At 37.8% G+C, this 18369-nt stretch overlaps 1 protein-coding gene and 1 non-coding gene across 2 annotated transcripts; both read left to right on the top strand.

The window, feature by feature from the left end:
• On the top strand, window positions 9916-13654 carry LOC109850252 (epoxide hydrolase A-like). The gene is made up of 4 exons (XM_020420223.1): window positions 9916-10295; window positions 11273-11455; window positions 12311-12546; window positions 13222-13654. Exons 1-4 carry the CDS (start codon window positions 9933-9935, stop codon window positions 13466-13468), a joined length of 1029 nt encoding a protein of 342 aa, XP_020275812.1. The 5' UTR covers window positions 9916-9932; the 3' UTR covers window positions 13469-13654.
• Window positions 18289-18369, top strand: TRNAL-AAG. Its single transcript has one exon. It is a non-coding gene; the product is annotated as a tRNA-Leu (tRNA).

The raw sequence follows: 18369 nt of genomic DNA, 5'->3' as shown, positions 1-18369 counted from the left end.
TATAAATGCTTCAACTAAGCTAAAATTGTTGAGTTTAAGAGCCAATAATTTTCCATGCAGTCAATATTCAAATATCAAAACCAACAATGAAAAAGATCGACGGCAACCCAGCCAATGCTCGTGCTAATTAGTACCTCAAACGGGGAGTTCGATGGCAACGACGAGTTCGACAACAACGATGATTGGGACGGTGATGGGCGACGACTAGGACGAGCGACAGCGACTGCGAGATGCGTTGGCGACAAGGGGGCTTCGAGATGCGTCAGCGACAAGGGGGCTGCGGGATCGACGTTGACGACTGGGACGGAAACGAGGCGATGACTGGGATGGAAACGAGGCGACAGAGCAACTAAGAGGTCGACGGCAATGGTCGATCGAGAGGTTGACGGCAACGACGACAACGACGGCGGCTGGAGACGGGCGACGACGGCTGGAGACGGGCTGGAGACGGACGTTGGCGGCAAGGGGGCTTTCGTTTTTTAACTTAGGGTTGAGTTGAAAAGGGGAAGATGAGGAGAGATACTGGTTTATATGGGGAAAATAGTATTTTGGGGTTTTTACCTTGATTCTGTATAAATACATGTGCTGAAAATATTGTATTTTGAAGATTAGGTTTAAAGATAAATACAAAAAGTGAATTGGACTTAAAGATACAAGTAATAATGAGTGGGTTTAAAGATAAAGTTAAGTAAACAAATGGAACTAGAAACAAAAACTCCTAAAAAGAAACCAAAGTGGGCAACAAATTCCTAATTTTGGATGCCAAAACCCCACCCGACTTCATCCTGCTACTTACTTGCCTAACGTGATTACTCAGACAAAGAAATAAATAAATCCATCAATAAAAAGGGCGGGGTGATAGTTTATATTTGGAAAAATACTACAAAGTTGTCAATATTCTAAATATAATCTGAAATTTATTGTCTAATTAAAGTAATGCTTCTATCAGAATACCTCATAGAAAAAGGGTGATCTATACCGTGTGGGAATTAAAATTCTTCTGTTTATGATGTAAATCATACCACCCTATAGGGCGGTTCTAATAAGATCCTTTTTTGGGTTTGGCGTGAGAATTTCCTCACGATCCTTCGGACTATGGGTATTAACCCTCGGGCGTTATTAAGGGGCACCCCCCAACGCACGGTCTTAGGTATTTCGGGAAATTAAATTCCTGTAGGTGCTTCGTAGAAGAGTTGAACATGAGACTTTGAAGTACTACTTATAAATAGCTTACCAACTCGGCTAGACTCTCTTGGGCGTTCTAGTAATTAAGAGACCTATTGGTCTCATAACTTGTCATTGTTTGGAAAATTTCTTCCTATAATTTATGCTAAATGTTTTTTTTTGCCTCCAAACTTTAAATATATGGCCCAATTATTTTGAGCTTCGGAACAACAAACTCAAGGAGGAGCTTTTCACGCATTTTAGAGGGGGAAAAAGATCTCTCTGAGCTTCGAATCAACAAACTTTTAATATATATTTTTTATTTATTTTCATTTTTTTTCTATTCTCATACAATATGTAGGCGTCAAAAAATGCTGAAAGATATCCAAATATAGCTCAAGAGGAAATCATCCAAAAAGGCAGAAGAACACAAGTCTTGACTGTCTCGCCGTGCGAGACAGACTTGACTGTCTCGCCGCGCGAGACAGTCTTTACTGTCTCGCCGTGCGAGACAGTCTTTACTGTCTCGCGGGCGAGACAGACTTTTACTGTCTCGCCCACGCGAGACAGTCTTTGCTGTCTCGCCCACGCGAGACAGTCTTTGCTGTCTCGCCCACGCGAGACAGTCTTTGCTATCTCGCCGTGCGAGACAGAATTTACTGTCTCGCACGTGAGACAGCTTTCAGATGGTCAAAACTACCTTTGTAACCGCCCTACACGTGTCCACTAACTGTTCAAGAACGTGGGAAACGTCGTGGGCGAGAATCACGTGGATAACTGCCAAAATAACGGAGTTTGAAACGTGGGAAGGAAGTTAAGATGAAAACTGCCTGCGGTTACTGTTCCGCGAGACAGTCTCGCCCGCCGAGACAGCAAAAGCTGTCTCGCGAACATGTTTTCTGCCAACTGTTCCTAGAGGCTATATATACTCCCCGAAGGCTATTTTCTCAAGGGGCGGATCATTGTGAGCACTTCAGAGCAATCCAGAACAATCCAGAGCAGAGAGAGAGCAGAGGTGCTGATCTTACGGCCAATCCTTGAAATTGAGCTTTGACTTGATTTCAAGAAGAACGACTATCTTACATCGATAAGATATCGTTTCAATTTCTCACTTCGATAAACGAAGTCAGAATCATAAACCCCTCACGGTTCAATCAGAATCTGTGATTTGGTGGTCCACGAGTCAAAGCGCTCCCGGCACAGGCAAAGATCCCACGAAAGCAGTGATCCAAACAACGATCCTGCGTTTATTTTCTCAAGAGTTGTAATTTTCTTTTTGTTGTGTAAAAGAGTCTTATAAAAAGGCTGTTTTCTTTGAATTTATTGTAATCGACCGAAGATATAATGAATTCGACAACAAATTCGACTTTTGGCGAAAACAAACTGGCGACCACAGTGGGAGCCAACGGTCTCGCTGCCGAGACCGTCGTGTCGCAGCCGTTTATTTTCTCAAGAGTTGTAATTTTCTTTTGTTGTGTAAAAGAGTCTTATAAAAAGGCTGTTTTCTTTGAATTTATTGTAATCGACCGAAGATATAATGAATTCGACAACAAATTCGACTTTTGGCGAAAACAACAACCATTAGTAATCAATTGTGTTGTTCAATATTTGTGATTTTCATGAGCTATAACCCACGATTTTTTCTATTATTAGTCTTTTGATCCAATGACAATTAATTATGGTTACTTTGAAATCCACGATTTTTGTGGTGTTATTACCAACGATTTTGGTGATTTTTGTTTGTTTCATCTTTGTGACAAGTAATTACGCAACTTTAAAACTCTGTAGTTCTCATGGGCTTTAATCCACGATTTTAGTTATTTTTGTTAGTTTCAAACAAATGACAATTACAGTTTCTTTAATAAAAAATACAGATGTTTAGGGCTATAGTCCACAATTTTGTCAAGTTTTGTTCTCAAACCTAATGGAAAATAAATGTGTACAACAAAATTCGTTGTTTTTATGGGCTAGTCCTTATGATTTTTGTCCATTTTTTTTCATTTTGACATTTAGCAATTAATTGTGCGAACAAATATTTGTAATTTTCTTTGGCTTTAGGCTACAATTTTGTCCGTTAACATCCATTTGAGAAATAACAATTAATAATGATTATTTTGAAATTTACGATTTTGTGTGTTGCAACTCAAGATTTTGACAGTTTTCGTTCATTTTTATCTAATGACAAATAGTTGTACGTATATCAACAGTCGTGATTTTCATTGGCTATAATACAAAATTTTAGTCTATTTTCGCTAGTTTTGATAAAGTGGCTGTTAATTTTTCTTTCATGAAAACTAAGGTTTTTATGGCTTATATAATCCGCAATTTTCTATTAAATTTCTTGACTCAATGGAAAATTGATACGGGTACATTAAATTTATTTTATTTTCGTAGGCTGTAATCCTTAATTTGTCTTTTTTTGTTCGTCATGAACAGTAGGTTGTCGTTCATAATTTTTGTCAACTATCGTTATTTGACCTAACGAAACTAAATGTGTACTTCAAATTTCACAATTTTCATGGGCTATAGTCCATGATTTTTATAAAATTTTTTGACAATTTCGCAATTAATTGTGCAAACATCAATTTTCACGGATTTCATATGCTATAACCCACAATTTTGTCAATTTTTGTCATTAGACCCTGTGGATAATAAATATGCATATTTCTAAATTCGTTATTTTCATAGGCTTATAGTCCATATCTTTTTTTTTCCCCATCTTGTTCATTTTGACCATTTAACAATTAATTGTAAGACCTTTAATATTCTCGATTTTTTGGGGCTATAGGTTGTGTTTTTTGTCCATCGTTAAATCTTTATACCCAATGACTATCAATAATGAGTATTTCAAAATTTGTGAATCTGGTGGATTATAACTCACGATTTTGACATCTTTTTGTTTTGTCCCAATGTCAACTAAATATGTACTTCAAAATTCACAATTTACACGAGCAATAACCTATGGCTTAAGTCTATTTTTATTAGTTTCGACCTAATCACAATTAAAATTTCCTATCATAAAAAATCATGATTTTCATGTAGTGCTAATCCATGATTTTTGTCTAATTTTGTTCTTTTGACCTGATGGAAAATTAGATATCATACGTCAAAATTTGTTATTTGGATGTACTATACTTCATGTTTTTTTTCATTTTGTTTGTTATGACCATTTAGAAATTAATCGTTTGAACTTTAATATTCGCAACTTTCATGGGCTATAGTCCACGAGTTTGTCTATTATCGTTCATTCGGCCCAATGACAATTAATTATGGCTACGTTGAAATTCTTTATTTTGGCGGGGTCATTACTAACTATTTTAGCCTATTTTTTTCATTTCATCCATATGACAAGTAATATCACGTCTTCATAATCTGCAATTTGCATTGGCTATGTAACCTACAAATTTTTATTTGTCTTTGTAAGTTTTAAACAAATGGTAATTGGAGTTTCATAGAAAATGAATATATGTATTTCACAATTTGTTATTTTTCATGGACTATATTCCATGATTTTTGACTAGTTTGTTTGTTTTGACCATCTAGTAACAAATTGTGAGAACTTCAATATTTGTAATTTTTTTTGGCTATAGGGCACAATTTTTTTCTATTATCATCCATTTGAGCCCAAAGCTATTAGTAATGTCTATTTAAAATTTTGTAATTTTGGAGTGGTTATATCTTATGATTTTGTCAAATTGTGTTTGTTTTTTCCTAATGACAAATAAATGTACATACTTCGAATTTCGTGATTTTAATGGGCTATAATTCACAATATTAGTCAGTTTTTGTTAATTTTGCTTTAATGGCAATCAAAATTTTTCTCATAAAAATTGAGATTTTTTATGGGTTTTACACATTATTATTTTTCTGACCCGATGGAATTTAAATATGCATGCTATGTAGTATTTTATTTTTATGGGCTGTAATGTGATTTCGGTCTGTTGTTCGTCATGGCGGTTAAGCCATAATTCATGATTTATGTCAATTTTAGTTCTTCGACCGAGTGACACCTAAATGCTTTATTACATGAAGATGCTGGTATGGATGCAGGTACGGTTATGGGATGTGGCTACGTATGTGTATCGAAATTAATAGTTGCATGAGATCGTTATTGATTTTCACTTGTACATTAGAATTAAAATTCCTTCTGCCGATAGCATGGCTACATAGAGCGGCCCCAGTTCAAGTATTCTATATCAGTCCGTCATCCTGTGACAGTCTCAGTGCCATGTCCAGTTCTACTTCATGGTGGTACCTGCATGTTTTTAAGTTTATGTAATTATGTTGATTATTATAAATTGGAAAGTGCTCGTTTTTTAACTATATATACGCCGAACCTTTAAAATCGTAGCTTTGAACTTGTGTAGACTGAAATGAATTTGACAGTCTAACGAGTTTCAAAAAGTCGATGTGTAAGTGTAAGATATATATTCAAGAAGTGTATGGAAAGTATTTTCAATTAAAATATATATCATGCAATTAAGTACATGTTAGAATAAACTGTATGTATATATCCAAGGAGTGTCCCTGAAGTATGGGTACGTGAAAGTGTTGAGTACTTGTGTAGTACATGTACGACGTCATGAATCATGATAGAAGTACTCGGGTACATAGCCTAAATGTGTACTTCAACATTCACGAGCTTCATGAGTCATTATGATTTTCGTCATTTTTTTCTTTTCGACCATTTCAAAATTAATTGTGCGAACATCGATTTTCGTGATTTTCACGGACTATAACCAACAATAACACATAATTTTTGGTCTTTGACCCAATAGAAAAAAATAAGCGTATTCCAAAATTCGTTGTTTTCCATAAGCTAGTCTTTTTGGTCCAATTTGTTCGTTTCGACTATTTCGCAATTAATTTTGGGCTACAGGTGAACGATTTTTGTCAATTATCATCCATTTGACCTAATGACAGTTCATTATGACTACCTTTAAATTTGCGATTTTCGTGGGTCATAACTCTATGATTTTTGCAATGTTTGTTCATTTTGTCCTAATATATTTATATGTATTTTAAAATTCGTAATTTTCATGACCTATAACTTGCGACTTTAGTCCATTTTCGGTTGTTTCGACCTAATGACAATTGAAATTTCTTTCATGAAAAATCATTATTTTCATTGACTTTGACCATGATTTTTGGTCAATTTTTCCGTTCTTTGACCTTGTGGAAAATAAATTATTTTCATGAGCTATAGTCGATTGTTTTCCATTGTGTTCATTACAACCATTTAGCAATTAGCTGTATGAACTTCAGTATTCGTGATTTTCATGAGCTATATATCTCACAATTTTTTATTAGTGTTCATTTGTTCGATGGTAATTTGTTATGACTACTTTAAAATTCATAATTTGGTAGGTCATTACTAATAATTTCCGCAAGTAATTATACGTTCTTCAAAATCCACGGTTCAAGGGCTTTAATGTAGGATTTTCTTGTATTTTTGTTACTTTCAACCTAATAAAAACTAAATTTTATTTCGTCAAAAATCGCCATTTTCATGAGCTATAACCCATGAATTTCATCAATTTTAGTTCTTTGACCCGATGGAGAGTAGACACCCGTATTTCAAAATTCACGATTTTCATGGGTTATAGTCCATAACTTATTTCCCTTCGTTTCGACCATTTAACAACTAATTTTGCAAATATCAATATTTACAATTTTGTTGGGCTGTAATGCCCAAATGTGGCAATCTTTGTTCTTTGATCCGATGGAAAATAAATTTGCATACTTCAAATTTATTATTTTAATGGGTTATTTTCCATGATTTTTGTCCATTTTCTTCGTTTCAACTATTTGGCAATTAATGATGGGAACTTCAACGTTCATGATTTTCTTGAAGCTATAGGCCGTCATTTTTGTCCATTATCATTCATTCTACCTAATAATGATCAATAATAACTACTTAAGAATTTGTAATTTTGCTGGTTTATAACTCACCATTTTGGCAAATTTTGTTCGTTTCGTCCTACTGGCAAGTACTTATATACTTTGAAATTCATAATTTTTGCGATTTATAGCCCACGAGTTAAGTCTATTTTCATTAGTTTTAATCCAATGATGGTAACATTTTCTTTCATAAAAATGTGATTTTTCCTATGCATCAACCGACGATTTTTCATCAATTTTTATTCCTCAGCTCATAGAAAAATAAATATGCATACTTCAAAATTCGTCATTTGCATAGGTTATATAGTTTATGATTTTTTTCCATTTTGTTCATTCAATCAGTTAGCAATTAATGTTGTGCAATTTCAATATTCACGATTTTAAGGCGAGACAGACTTTTACTGTCTCGCCCACGCGAGACAGTTTTCACTGTCTCGCCCCCGCGAGACAGTATTTACTGTCTCGCCGTGCGAGACAGAATTTACTGTCTCGCACGTGAGACAGCTTTCAGATGGTCAAAACTACCTTTGTAACTGCCCTACACGTGGCCACTAACTGTTCAAGAACGTGGGAAACGTCGTGGGCGAGAATCACGTGGATAACTGCCAAAATAACGGAGTTTGAAACGTGGGAAGGAAGTTAAGATGAAAACTGCCTGAAATGTAGACAGTATTTTACTGTGTCTCGCGGGCCGAGACAGCAAACACTGTCTCGCCCGTCGAGACAGCAAAAGCTGTCTCGCGAACCTGTTTTCTGCCAACTGTTCTTGGAGGTTATAAATACCCTCCTAAGGCCATTTTTCCCAAGGGGCGGATCATTGTGAGCACTTCAGAGCAATCCAGAGCAATCCAGAGCAGAGAGAGAGCAGAGGTGCTGATCTTACGGCCAATCCTTGAAATTGAGCTTTGACTTGATTTCAAGAAGAACGACTATCTTACATCGATAAGATATCGTTTCAATTTCTCACTTCGATAAACGAAGTCAGAATCATAAACCCCTCACGGTTCAATCAGAATCTGTGATTTGGTGGTCCACGAGTCAAAGCGCTCCCGGCACAGGCAAAGATCCCACGAAAGCAGTGATCCAAACAACGATCCTGCGTTTATTTTCTCAAGAGTTGTAATTTTCTTTTGTTGTGTAAAAGAGTCTTATAAAAAGGCTGTTTTCTTTGAATTTATTGTAATCGACCGAAGATATAATGAATTCGACAACAAATTCGACTTTTGGCGAAAACACAATATACTCCAAAAAGCTAATACGATTCTTGTTGGAAATTTATCAGATAATTAAGATTATAGCATGAAATAAATTCGAATAAAATAATTAAATCTGGCCTGATCAGGAGTAGTCGTGTATTCACTGTCCTAGAAGATTGAGGACCCGCCTATCGCCCTGGCGCAGATGATCCCCTCTCCCCTAACGGTAAAAACCTCCGGAATCGGCCGGCCTCTGTACTCGGGCGAGAGTACAGAGCTTCTGCTCAGATGAAGAAAGTTGCCCAAAAATAAAACCAATACTATGAAGAAATAATATGAAGAGGAGAGAAGATACTTGTTGTTTTTCTTGTTGTTTTTCCGAGAATATGAAGGGCTGCTTATATAGGGGTCTTAGAGAGCCGTTACAAATCCTAGCAATCAATACAGTAACGTACGCCATAATGTCGACCGTTACGCAATAAACCCATAATTAATACGGTAACGTTCGCCATAATTATATAACCATTATGCACGTATTAATTAATTGTCGAGGAAAATAAAATATGTAAAACATGTTAAATTGCCTTTTCTTTAATAAAATATCCAACAATCCCTCCCAAAAGGCAATATTAACTGAAAACTCAGTAATCAATAATCAATAAATACTTGAATTAAATTTAAATTTTAATGTAAAAATTTATAGTTTTGTATTATTATCATAACTTTAAAGTTTTTGATAAAATAGCAAGGACTTTGAAATGATATTTTATCAATTCAAATTTAAGTTCCAACATGTACGAATTTAAAATAGATTGTATTAGTGTTGTATCAAATATAAAATAGCTCATATTTCGATACATGAAGAAACATTCGGCATAAGTAAGCATCACAATTTTGATATATGAAAAACACGATAATAAACGTCTTATAATAATTTTGAAAAAATAAAAATAAAAATAAATAAAATGTGCTGTTTGACAATGTGTGTTAAAGAGAGACCCCTCATGCTGCTCCTTTAGGGATCGAAGTTAAAATGAAAATACCCCTTAAATGACGAGGAGTTCACCAATCCATGCTGCCTTAAGAGATAATCTATTTATTTATAGAGAAATTAATCCTCTTTATTTTTAAACACGAACAAAGAGCAAAATGATTGAAGCAAATGTCATAACATTTTAATACTTGTTTACCTTAATGAATTAGCTACGTTTAACTTCTGTGCAAATTTCGGACAAATTCGCTTTCAATTTGGGCATTTCTAAAATAACCCCTTAACTTTTAGAAACTCACAAAATAAACCCCTCTAAGTTTTGGGTTGCTCAGAAAACCCACTTCGATTTTAATTTTTTAAAAAAGAAGAAACCTCCCTAAAAGGAAATTAAGGGGCGATTCGTAATGCTTAAGGGGGTTATCTGATAAACGCCCAAACTGAAATAGGAAATTTTTCTGAAATTTACCCGTAATCTCTCTAATTTAATACCCCCTGATCCTCATTTATCTCTCAAAGAAGGAGGCTTAAGATGCAAGTAATAAGCAGGCCACGCGCGCGTACGTCTACATCACGTGGTCTGCCACGCAAAGGACAAAGACGATACAACCAAAATAGTGCACGCATCACTCCCTCTTTCGTCCTCTATCATTGGTCAATCTCTATATCTCTACACTTATTTCATGACAATTTCTCTCCATAAATTCTGCTCTCGACTCTGCTCTTGCTGCTCAAAACCCGCACAGAATACCAAAAAGATGGCCGACGGAGAAATCGCTCACCGGACTGTCGCCGTCAACGGCATAAGCATGCACGTGGCCGAGAAGGGCGACGGTCCGGTGGTCCTCCTCATCCACGGATTCCCCGAGCTATGGTACGCGTGGCGCCACCAGATTGTCGGCCTTGCCGGACTAGGTTACCGCTGCGTGGCCCCGGACCTCCGCGGCTACGGAGACACCCAGGTCCCTGGGGATGTTAACGACTACACCGTGTTTCAGATTGTTGGAGATCTTGTTGCTCTCATCGATTCTTTGGGCCAAGAAAAGGTGGCCGTTATTGTTTTTACATATGTCAGTTGCTATGATTTTCCAAACATTTCAGTCTTAATTGTAGCCTATATGAATCCTATACAGATGTTGGGTTTTCTAAAAGAAGAATTTTTCAAAACAGACTGATTTCCTTTTTTTTTTAACCGACTCTTTTTTTTTATTTACCAAAACCGACCCGATTTTGTAATTAGCTACTTAATCACCTTCCTAAACAGTCGGGGTTAGCAACCCCGACTATTTAGGACATTAATTTTTAGGGTTTAAGACTTCTAATTAGGGTTTAACACATTCCTAAATAGTCGGGGTTGGCAACCCCGACTGTTTAGGATGGTGATTAAACTGCTAATTACAAAATCGGGTCGGTTTTGATAAAAAAAAATGGATCGCTTTAAATAAAAAAAAATTAAAATGGGTCTGATTTGAAAATTTGTTCTTTTCTAAAATTGAACCACTTCTATAGTTTGCTTTCAAAAAGCAACCAAGAGATCACTATCTTTAATAAACAGATTTAATATATGGGAGTTGTTCTTTATGAGTGAAAAAATAAAACTGACAACAACAGTTCATAATGATATGATAAGTTGTAGACTCATCTGAGCCGCGTCACCTCGTAGTGAAGAAACAACTACTTTTAGGGTCTGTTGGGTTAAAAATAATTTCCCTTGAAAGCCGGTTAAGGTGTCACTTCTTTTACAGGCTTTACGCAAAAATGTCTCTAGAAAAGAGGATTTTGCTTGAAAGCCTGTTAAAAAATGACACTTTTGATACTTTTGGCAGGCTTTCAACAGTGGCTTTCCCTCAAAACTGTACACTCTCTTTTTTCTATGTGCTTATTGACGAGCAGCCTAATTAAGTTGGATTCCTAGTGGTAACCATTGTTCTATGTGCAGCTTACTTTGTATTGGGTTTAATTTCTAATAATTTGTTGAATTTTCTATACGTTTTGTGTTGGCTGATTTAATTTGGGAATTAAGGTTTTGGTTGTGGGGCATGATTGGGGAGCAATGCTGGCATGGAATCTGTGCCTGTTCAGGCCGGACAAGGTGAAGGCGCTGGTGGCGCTTAGTGTCCCATTTACCCCCCGGAATCCGGCGAGAAAGACGATCGAGTCCTTGAGGGCTACCTATGGTGATGACTACTACATCTGCAGATTCCAGGTTTCTCTTTTAATTGCTTAATTTTTCCCATAGAAATGTTATGCTTTCTTGTTATCTTAGTCTTCCAATGTCGTTGTTGCTTATTCTGTGAATAAATAATTAATGGTGGGCGTAAGATCTTAATTTGGTGTTCTACGAAAGGAATTTAATCAGACATCTCTAGATGTAAGAAAAGAACTATAGGAATGAAAGCGAATATATATCTACGTTGAAGCTTATTGACGAGCATATCATGAGGATTAATTGCAGAGTGTACTACGGCGCGCGGTATAGTCACTTGTACTTCTTGAATTATTTTATTACCAATTACATCCTATCAACTCCACACAATGCTTTTCTAAGTTGAGATGTTACCATGAAGATAAATTACTTTTATTATCCTCATCTTAACTTGAAAAGGACTGAATTACCTTCTAGAGCTAAAAAAAAAAGTAATTCACCATCATCGATCCCAATTCATGAATGTATAATAACAACAACAATAATAATAATAATAAAGATAAAACATTCAGTCAAAAAAATAAATACAAGCCCACAGGAACAAGCTTCTCGTTCTTCATCATAATTTACGATTTTCCAAATGATTTGGAAGAGAACCGTTGTTAACACATTTCAATAGCCAATCTAATGAAAGCAAATATTGTTTGCAATAAGGATGTACAGCTCTACAACTACTAAGCTATATAATCAGCACTCTTGAATTCTACCATTCACCATGAATCTCATATTTTATGAGCAGTTAAAAATTTGCAGTGACCTTTTTGGTTGTTTGGTCATTAATTCCTTTACCCCATAAAATTAATGGTCTACTGATCCTTTTTAACCACTCTTTGTTTTGCACAAATATTCCAATAGGAACCTGGAGCGATTGAATCGGAATTTGCTCGATTGGGGACTTCCCTTGTTCTGAAGAAGTTTTTTACATATCGTAATCCTGGTCCCCTTTTTATACCGAAAGAAGGCTGGGGTTCTCCTAGTGAACAAATTACACTGCCTCCTTGGCTCTCGGAAGATGATATCAGCTACTATGAAAGCAAATTCGACAAGTCTGGCTTCACCGGTGGAGTTAATTACTACCGATGCTTGGACTCGTAAGTAACTAAACTTACAGCACATGCACTAAGGATTAAGGAAATCTAGCTAAATGTATCTTTCATGTCCTATTTCATTACCATATACATTTATACTCTGATGACAAGATATACTATGCGTGAATTTTTGAACTCATGGGGGAGTCTTAATAAGAATTTTCTTGATAAATGTCTAATTCTGACAGCGATTTGATTCACACGATAGTTTAAAACTAATGAAAAAAAAGGAGTCCGTCCTGCAATCAAGGGATGTGCATGGTCAGAAAATAGAGTGAGAGTACGTGATAAGTTGCTAGATACGACTTTTTATATTTTATATTTTTATATTTATTAATTTTGAGACATATGGGCCTAATTATATATATTATCGAGTTTATCTACGAATACAATACACATTATTTGAGAGTCTCTCCCCCCATAGTGTATATATACTCTTGGTTGGTAATGCTGCTTCTGTGACATGTATTCAAACCACTAGGTATGATCTATATATATAAATGATCTTATAATATAAGATTATATATATATACTGGTCTTGATGCGTGTCATATTGTCAAGTCAGTGTCACACCATCCAACATCGCACGGGGACACTGTAGCCCCCATTTACTATTGCATGCGTATGGAAATGATTTTTTTGAGCATATCGGGTCTCAATATTTGCTTTGTATTGCAGAGATTGGGAACTTTCCGCCCCATGGACCGGTGCACGAGTTAACATACCAGCAAAGTTCATTGTTGGAGACTTAGACCTCACTTACAATTCTCTCGGGGCCAAGGATTTCATACACAAAGGTGGTTTCAAGAAATACGTTCCTATGCTTGAGGATGTGGTCATCATGGAAGGAGTCGGCCATTTCATAATGGAAGAAAAGCCAGATGAAATCAATGCTCACATTCATGAGTTCATCAAAAAATTCTGATGCAAATAAAATTTGGTGGTATTTGTTGAGGTAAACTGTGTTGTGAAATCATATTAATAAAGAACCCTCCGCAGGGACTGAGCTACTTGTGAGGAATATAGTAAAAAATAATGTTCTGTTGATATTGGTGTGCTTGTATTTTATTAACTTGGAAGATTTGTTTATAATGGTTATAGATTTAGCTGAGGCATGCATCTTAATTTATTCCCTAAAAAGTATGATCCAGCTGCTTAGGAAAAAATTCGGGCGTACGCGGCGCCTTTAGTTGGTAGGAAAATGTAAAATTAGTGCAGAGAAAATAGAAACGTACTATATCTGAGAGATAATTACAGAGAAAATCACAGGTATAAAACGCGACGTACAATATAATAATGAATGTACAACAACTGGCAAGAGACAAGAGTTCGCGCAAAGTAAATCTTTTTTTTTTAATGTTTACTGCAAAATTTATTTAAATCATTGGATTGCGGTCAACGAATTCCTTCTTGAGTAAGCGAAAGTAATATATTAACCTCTATAGATAAAGTTAAGGCTCAGACATGTTCCAGAGTAATAAGCCAATGGTTCTTTTCAAATAATAATAATAAGGGAAAAATGCTTCCAGCCCCCAAAACGAATGAAAACAAGCTTCCCACCCCCAAGACTTTTTCAACGGGTGTTTTGCCCCCAAAAGTAAATTTTTTGTTCTCTGAGCCCCCAAACACAAAGCCCAATGAATTTCACACAGGGAAAGACTATAATACCCATTCTCTCTCTCTCTAACCCTGCAATCCCTCTGCTCTCCCTCCTCCCTCCCCCACCTCTCCACCCGCCGCCGCCGCCCTCCTCCTGCCATCCTCACCTTCTCTGCCATCGTCGCTCCGGCCATCCACAGCATCCTTAAGATCCACAACGCGGAGAAAACCTCGGCGCGGTTCGAGGAGTACAAAGAGATAGTCCGCTCGAGGGCCGAGCGAAACTCCGGCGATGAGCGCTGCATAGCCGACGGGAACAAGCGACTGAGGTTTTACTGCTTCATGATTCTCTGCGAGCTGGGTTTCATGGGAGCGTGGGAGCGGGCAGGAGGACCTGTTCATGGGAGCGTGGGAGCGTGGGAGGACCTGTTCATGGGAGCGTGGGAGCGTGGGAGGACCTGTTCATGGGAGCGTGGGAGCGTGGGAGGACCTGTTCATGGGAGCGTGGGAGCGTGGGAGGACCTGTTCATGGGAGCGTGGGAGCGTGGGAGGACCTGTTCATGGGAGCGTGGGAGCGTGGGAGGACCTGTTCATGGGAGCGTGGGAGCGTGGGAGGACCTGTTCATGGGAGCGTGGGAGCGTGCGGGAGGACTCGCCCAACCTAAGAACAATAATAAGAAGAAGAAGGACAAGATTGATAGTAATTACAACCATGCCCCCTAGCAACACGTATAACCTTAACAACCAACCCGTAACATTAACAACAAACACGTAACCTTCATATTAACGGATCTTGAGGATCTCTCTGTCGGATTGTTAGGCTCTGAAAAACACGCTAATTGAAGAAATATGTAAACTCCTGAACGTAGCTTGAAGCTTGAGAAATGTTGTGAATAGTGCCATGCATATTAATTAAAAGATGTTGACATATTAAGAGTTATTAAAAAAAGCGAGTGTTCTTGAAAAATATATAAATTTATTTTGGTTACCTATTAAAGACGTTAACATGGATGGGCGGGCCAACATGCATAAAAATAGTGCATCTAGACTTCCTATATCGTCTAAAAGTTACTCTAAATATACAGAACACTCAAGATCTCTCTGTCGGAATCAACACGTTTTTCCCCCGTCGAGCTTGGATTTGATGTTTTGGTGCATTTTGTTTGCTTCACTGGTCCTTGTTCTGCTGTTATTGTGATGTCGAGATTTCACCTTGTTTGTTAGGTCCAAGTTTACATTTTTCTTCAATTAGCGTGTTTTTCAGAGCCTAACAATCCGACAGAGAGATCCTCAAGATCCGTTAATATGAAGGTTACGTGTTTGTTGTTAATGTTACGGGTTGGTTGTTAAGGTTATACGTGTTGCTTGTTAAGGTTACGAGTTGCTTGTTAAGGTTACGCGTTTGTTGTTAATGTTACTGGTTGGTTGTTAAGGTTACGGGTTGGTTGTTAAGATTACGGGTTGGTTGTTAATGTTATATGGTTTGCTTGTTAAGGTTACGAGTTGATTGTTAAACAAGCAACCCGTAACCTTAACAATCAACCCGTATAACGTTAACACCAATCCGTAACCTTAACAAGCCTGTAACCTTAACAACCAACGCATATTCTTAACAACCAACCCGTAACCTTAACAAGCAACCTGTATAACATTAACAACCAATACGTAACCTTAACAACAAACGCGTAACATTAACAACCAACATATAACCTTAACAACCAATGTAGGACATTCTAATGGGGGAGTAATTTTAACAAGCAACCGGTATATTTTTATTTGGGTTATTTTAAAGTTTTTTGGTGGTAATAGTTTTAGCGTTGGTAATTAGTAACATGCCCGTACCCATCATCATGGCCATCATCATCAACTTTCTCCTCATGGGCGCTCATCTCTTTCGCCAAAACCTCATCAAAATCAATCTTTTTACTCTTCAACCCCCTCTTCTACTTGCTGTTGGCCTCCTTCGATTCAAGGGTCTCTTCAAAGGCATCGAGGATGAGGTGGATGACATGGCGGTTGGGTGAGGCATCCCAACGAGCCCAGAAGCTCTTGTACCATCCAAAGCAGGAGCAGCCAAGGTTAGGGGGCATGGTTGTAATTACTATCAATCTTGTCCTTCTTCTTCTTATTATTGTTCTTAGGTTGGGCGAGTCCTCCCGCACGCTCCCACGCTCCCATGAACAGGTCCTCCCACGCTCCCACGCTCCCATGAACAGGTCCTCCCACGCTCCCACGCTCCCATGAACAGGTCCTCCCACGCTCCCACGCTCCCATGAACAGGTCCTCCCACGCTCCCACGCTCCCATGAACAGGTCCTCCCACGCTCCCACGCTCCCATGAACAGGTCCTCCCACGCTCCCACGCTCCCATGAACAGGTCCTCCCACGCTCCCACGCTCCCATGAACAGGTCCTCCTGCCCGCTCCCACGCTCCCATGAAACCCAGCTCGCAGAGAATCATGAAGCAGTAAAACCTCAGTCGCTTGTTCCCGTCGGCTATGCAGCGCTCGTCGCCGGAGTTTCGCTCGGCCCTCGAGCGGACTATCTCTTTGTACTCCTCGAACCGCGCCGAGGTTTTCTCCGCGTTGTGGATCTTAAGGATGCTGTGGATGGCCGGAGCGACGATGGCAGAGAAGGTGAGGATGGCAGGAGGAGGGCGGCGGCGGCGGGTGGAGAGGTGGGGGAGGGAGGAGGGAGAGCAGAGGGATTGCAGGGTTAGAGAGAGAGAGAATGGGTATTATAGTCTTTCCCTGTGTGAAATTCATTGGGCTTTGTGTTTGGGGGCTCAGAGAACAAAAAATTTAGTTTTGGGGGCAAAGCACCCGTTGAAAAAGTCTTGGGGGTGGGAAGCTTGTTTTCATTCGTTTTGGGGGCTGGAAGCATTTTTCCCTAATAATAATAATAAGCCTAACATTGTGGGCCAAAAGAGTAACCGTGTTGTTTGCAGGTCATAAGTAATGAGAAAGCAACACTCAGCCATCTAAAGTGAAGTAAAAGGAAACGAAACGACTCAATATCAACGAAAGAACCAATAGCAACGTGAGTAGATTAGATATCAAAGTGTGTTACCTAAGAGAGAACATATACTAAAGCTTGTAAAAAAGCAGTAATAACCTTGCTAAGAACTGACATATGAAGTTTGTAGCTATCGATGCAACGCAAGATAAAATTGGCACATTAATGCATGATGAGATTGGGCAATCATAACTATTAACTAGACAATCAACAGTTTTTAATAACGTAGTGGTCTCTCCGCTACTCCGTTACTTTATAATGGAGATGATCCAAATCCATACATCATCTGAATCTATTGCATGAAAAATTTGTGTGGCTCAAAATTTGCGTGTCTTCAGCTGGATCTATTGCGTGAACAATATTTTAAGCTGTTAGAACATTGTAAAGGACAAGATGCCCCTCCCTGATTCATATTGTTTAATTATTATATATGTGAAAAAACCTATGTAAATTGACTTTAAACACATGACCATATATGCGTGCCTCTACATTTGAGGTTCCTTTTTCATCTGCTTATAATTTTCTACTTCATAGGCAAGTGGGCACACAATACAAATCTTTTATCAAAATCATATGAGGATTTAAACCATAAATAGAATAGCCAAAATTTCTACGTATGGTAGCATATGAGAATATATAGCCTATGTATATAGCATTATGAGCCGTCATCTTGGCCGGACACTGGTCAGCAATTAAAAAACACAAATAAATTTTTGATCTTTTGAGCTTTTTCCATGTCGCATTCTTTCCAAAATAATCTTCATTACATGAGTCTTTTACTGATTGGAATAAAATAGAACACGTTTAATAGAACGAAATTCCCCATTTATTTATCTCTTGTGTAGACGATAAAAAATTACCAGATAATATTTTCTTCGAATAATACAATACGATTCAATATCTTCCATTGAGGCGAGATATTCCCACCTACTGCACGCTTACTGCACGCTTACAGTAAATTTTCAGCGGAATTAGGCAAACATCAGACTGATCTGAACATGCATTTTGGTTGGCATCAAACAGAAACAGATTGATAGCTATATTAATAATTAATTCCAGGGTACGCAAATTACAGTATAACAATATGCTTTTAAACGTTGTTAACGATTTAATCAATATTCAGTACACCAACGTTGAGATGGCCGAGTTGGTCTAAGGCGCCAGATTAAGGTTCTGGTCCGAAAGGGCGTGGGTTCAAATCCCACTCTCAACA

The sequence above is a fragment of the Asparagus officinalis genome, chromosome 7, assembly GCF_001876935.1.
Source record: "Asparagus officinalis chromosome 7, Aspof.V1, whole genome shotgun sequence".
Classification (NCBI taxonomy): Eukaryota; Viridiplantae; Streptophyta; class Magnoliopsida; order Asparagales; family Asparagaceae; genus Asparagus; species Asparagus officinalis.
The sequence above is the reverse complement of the archived record's forward strand: the minus strand, read 5'-3'. Positions and strand labels throughout refer to the sequence as shown.

What these genes read in the sequence shown, in the direction of transcription:
- LOC109850252 (XM_020420223.1), top strand. Translation starts at nt 9,933, where the DNA reads ATGACAATTTCTCTCCATAAATTCTGCTCTCGACTCTGCTCTTGCTGC. An exon ending in ATTCTTTGGGCCAAGAAAAG is followed by an intron (nt 10,296 to 11,272) that starts GTGGCCGTTATT and finishes TTGGGAATTAAG; the next exon opens with GTTTTGGTTGTGGGGCATGA. An exon ending in ACTACATCTGCAGATTCCAG is followed by an intron (nt 11,456 to 12,310) that starts GTTTCTCTTTTA and finishes ATATTCCAATAG; the next exon opens with GAACCTGGAGCGATTGAATC.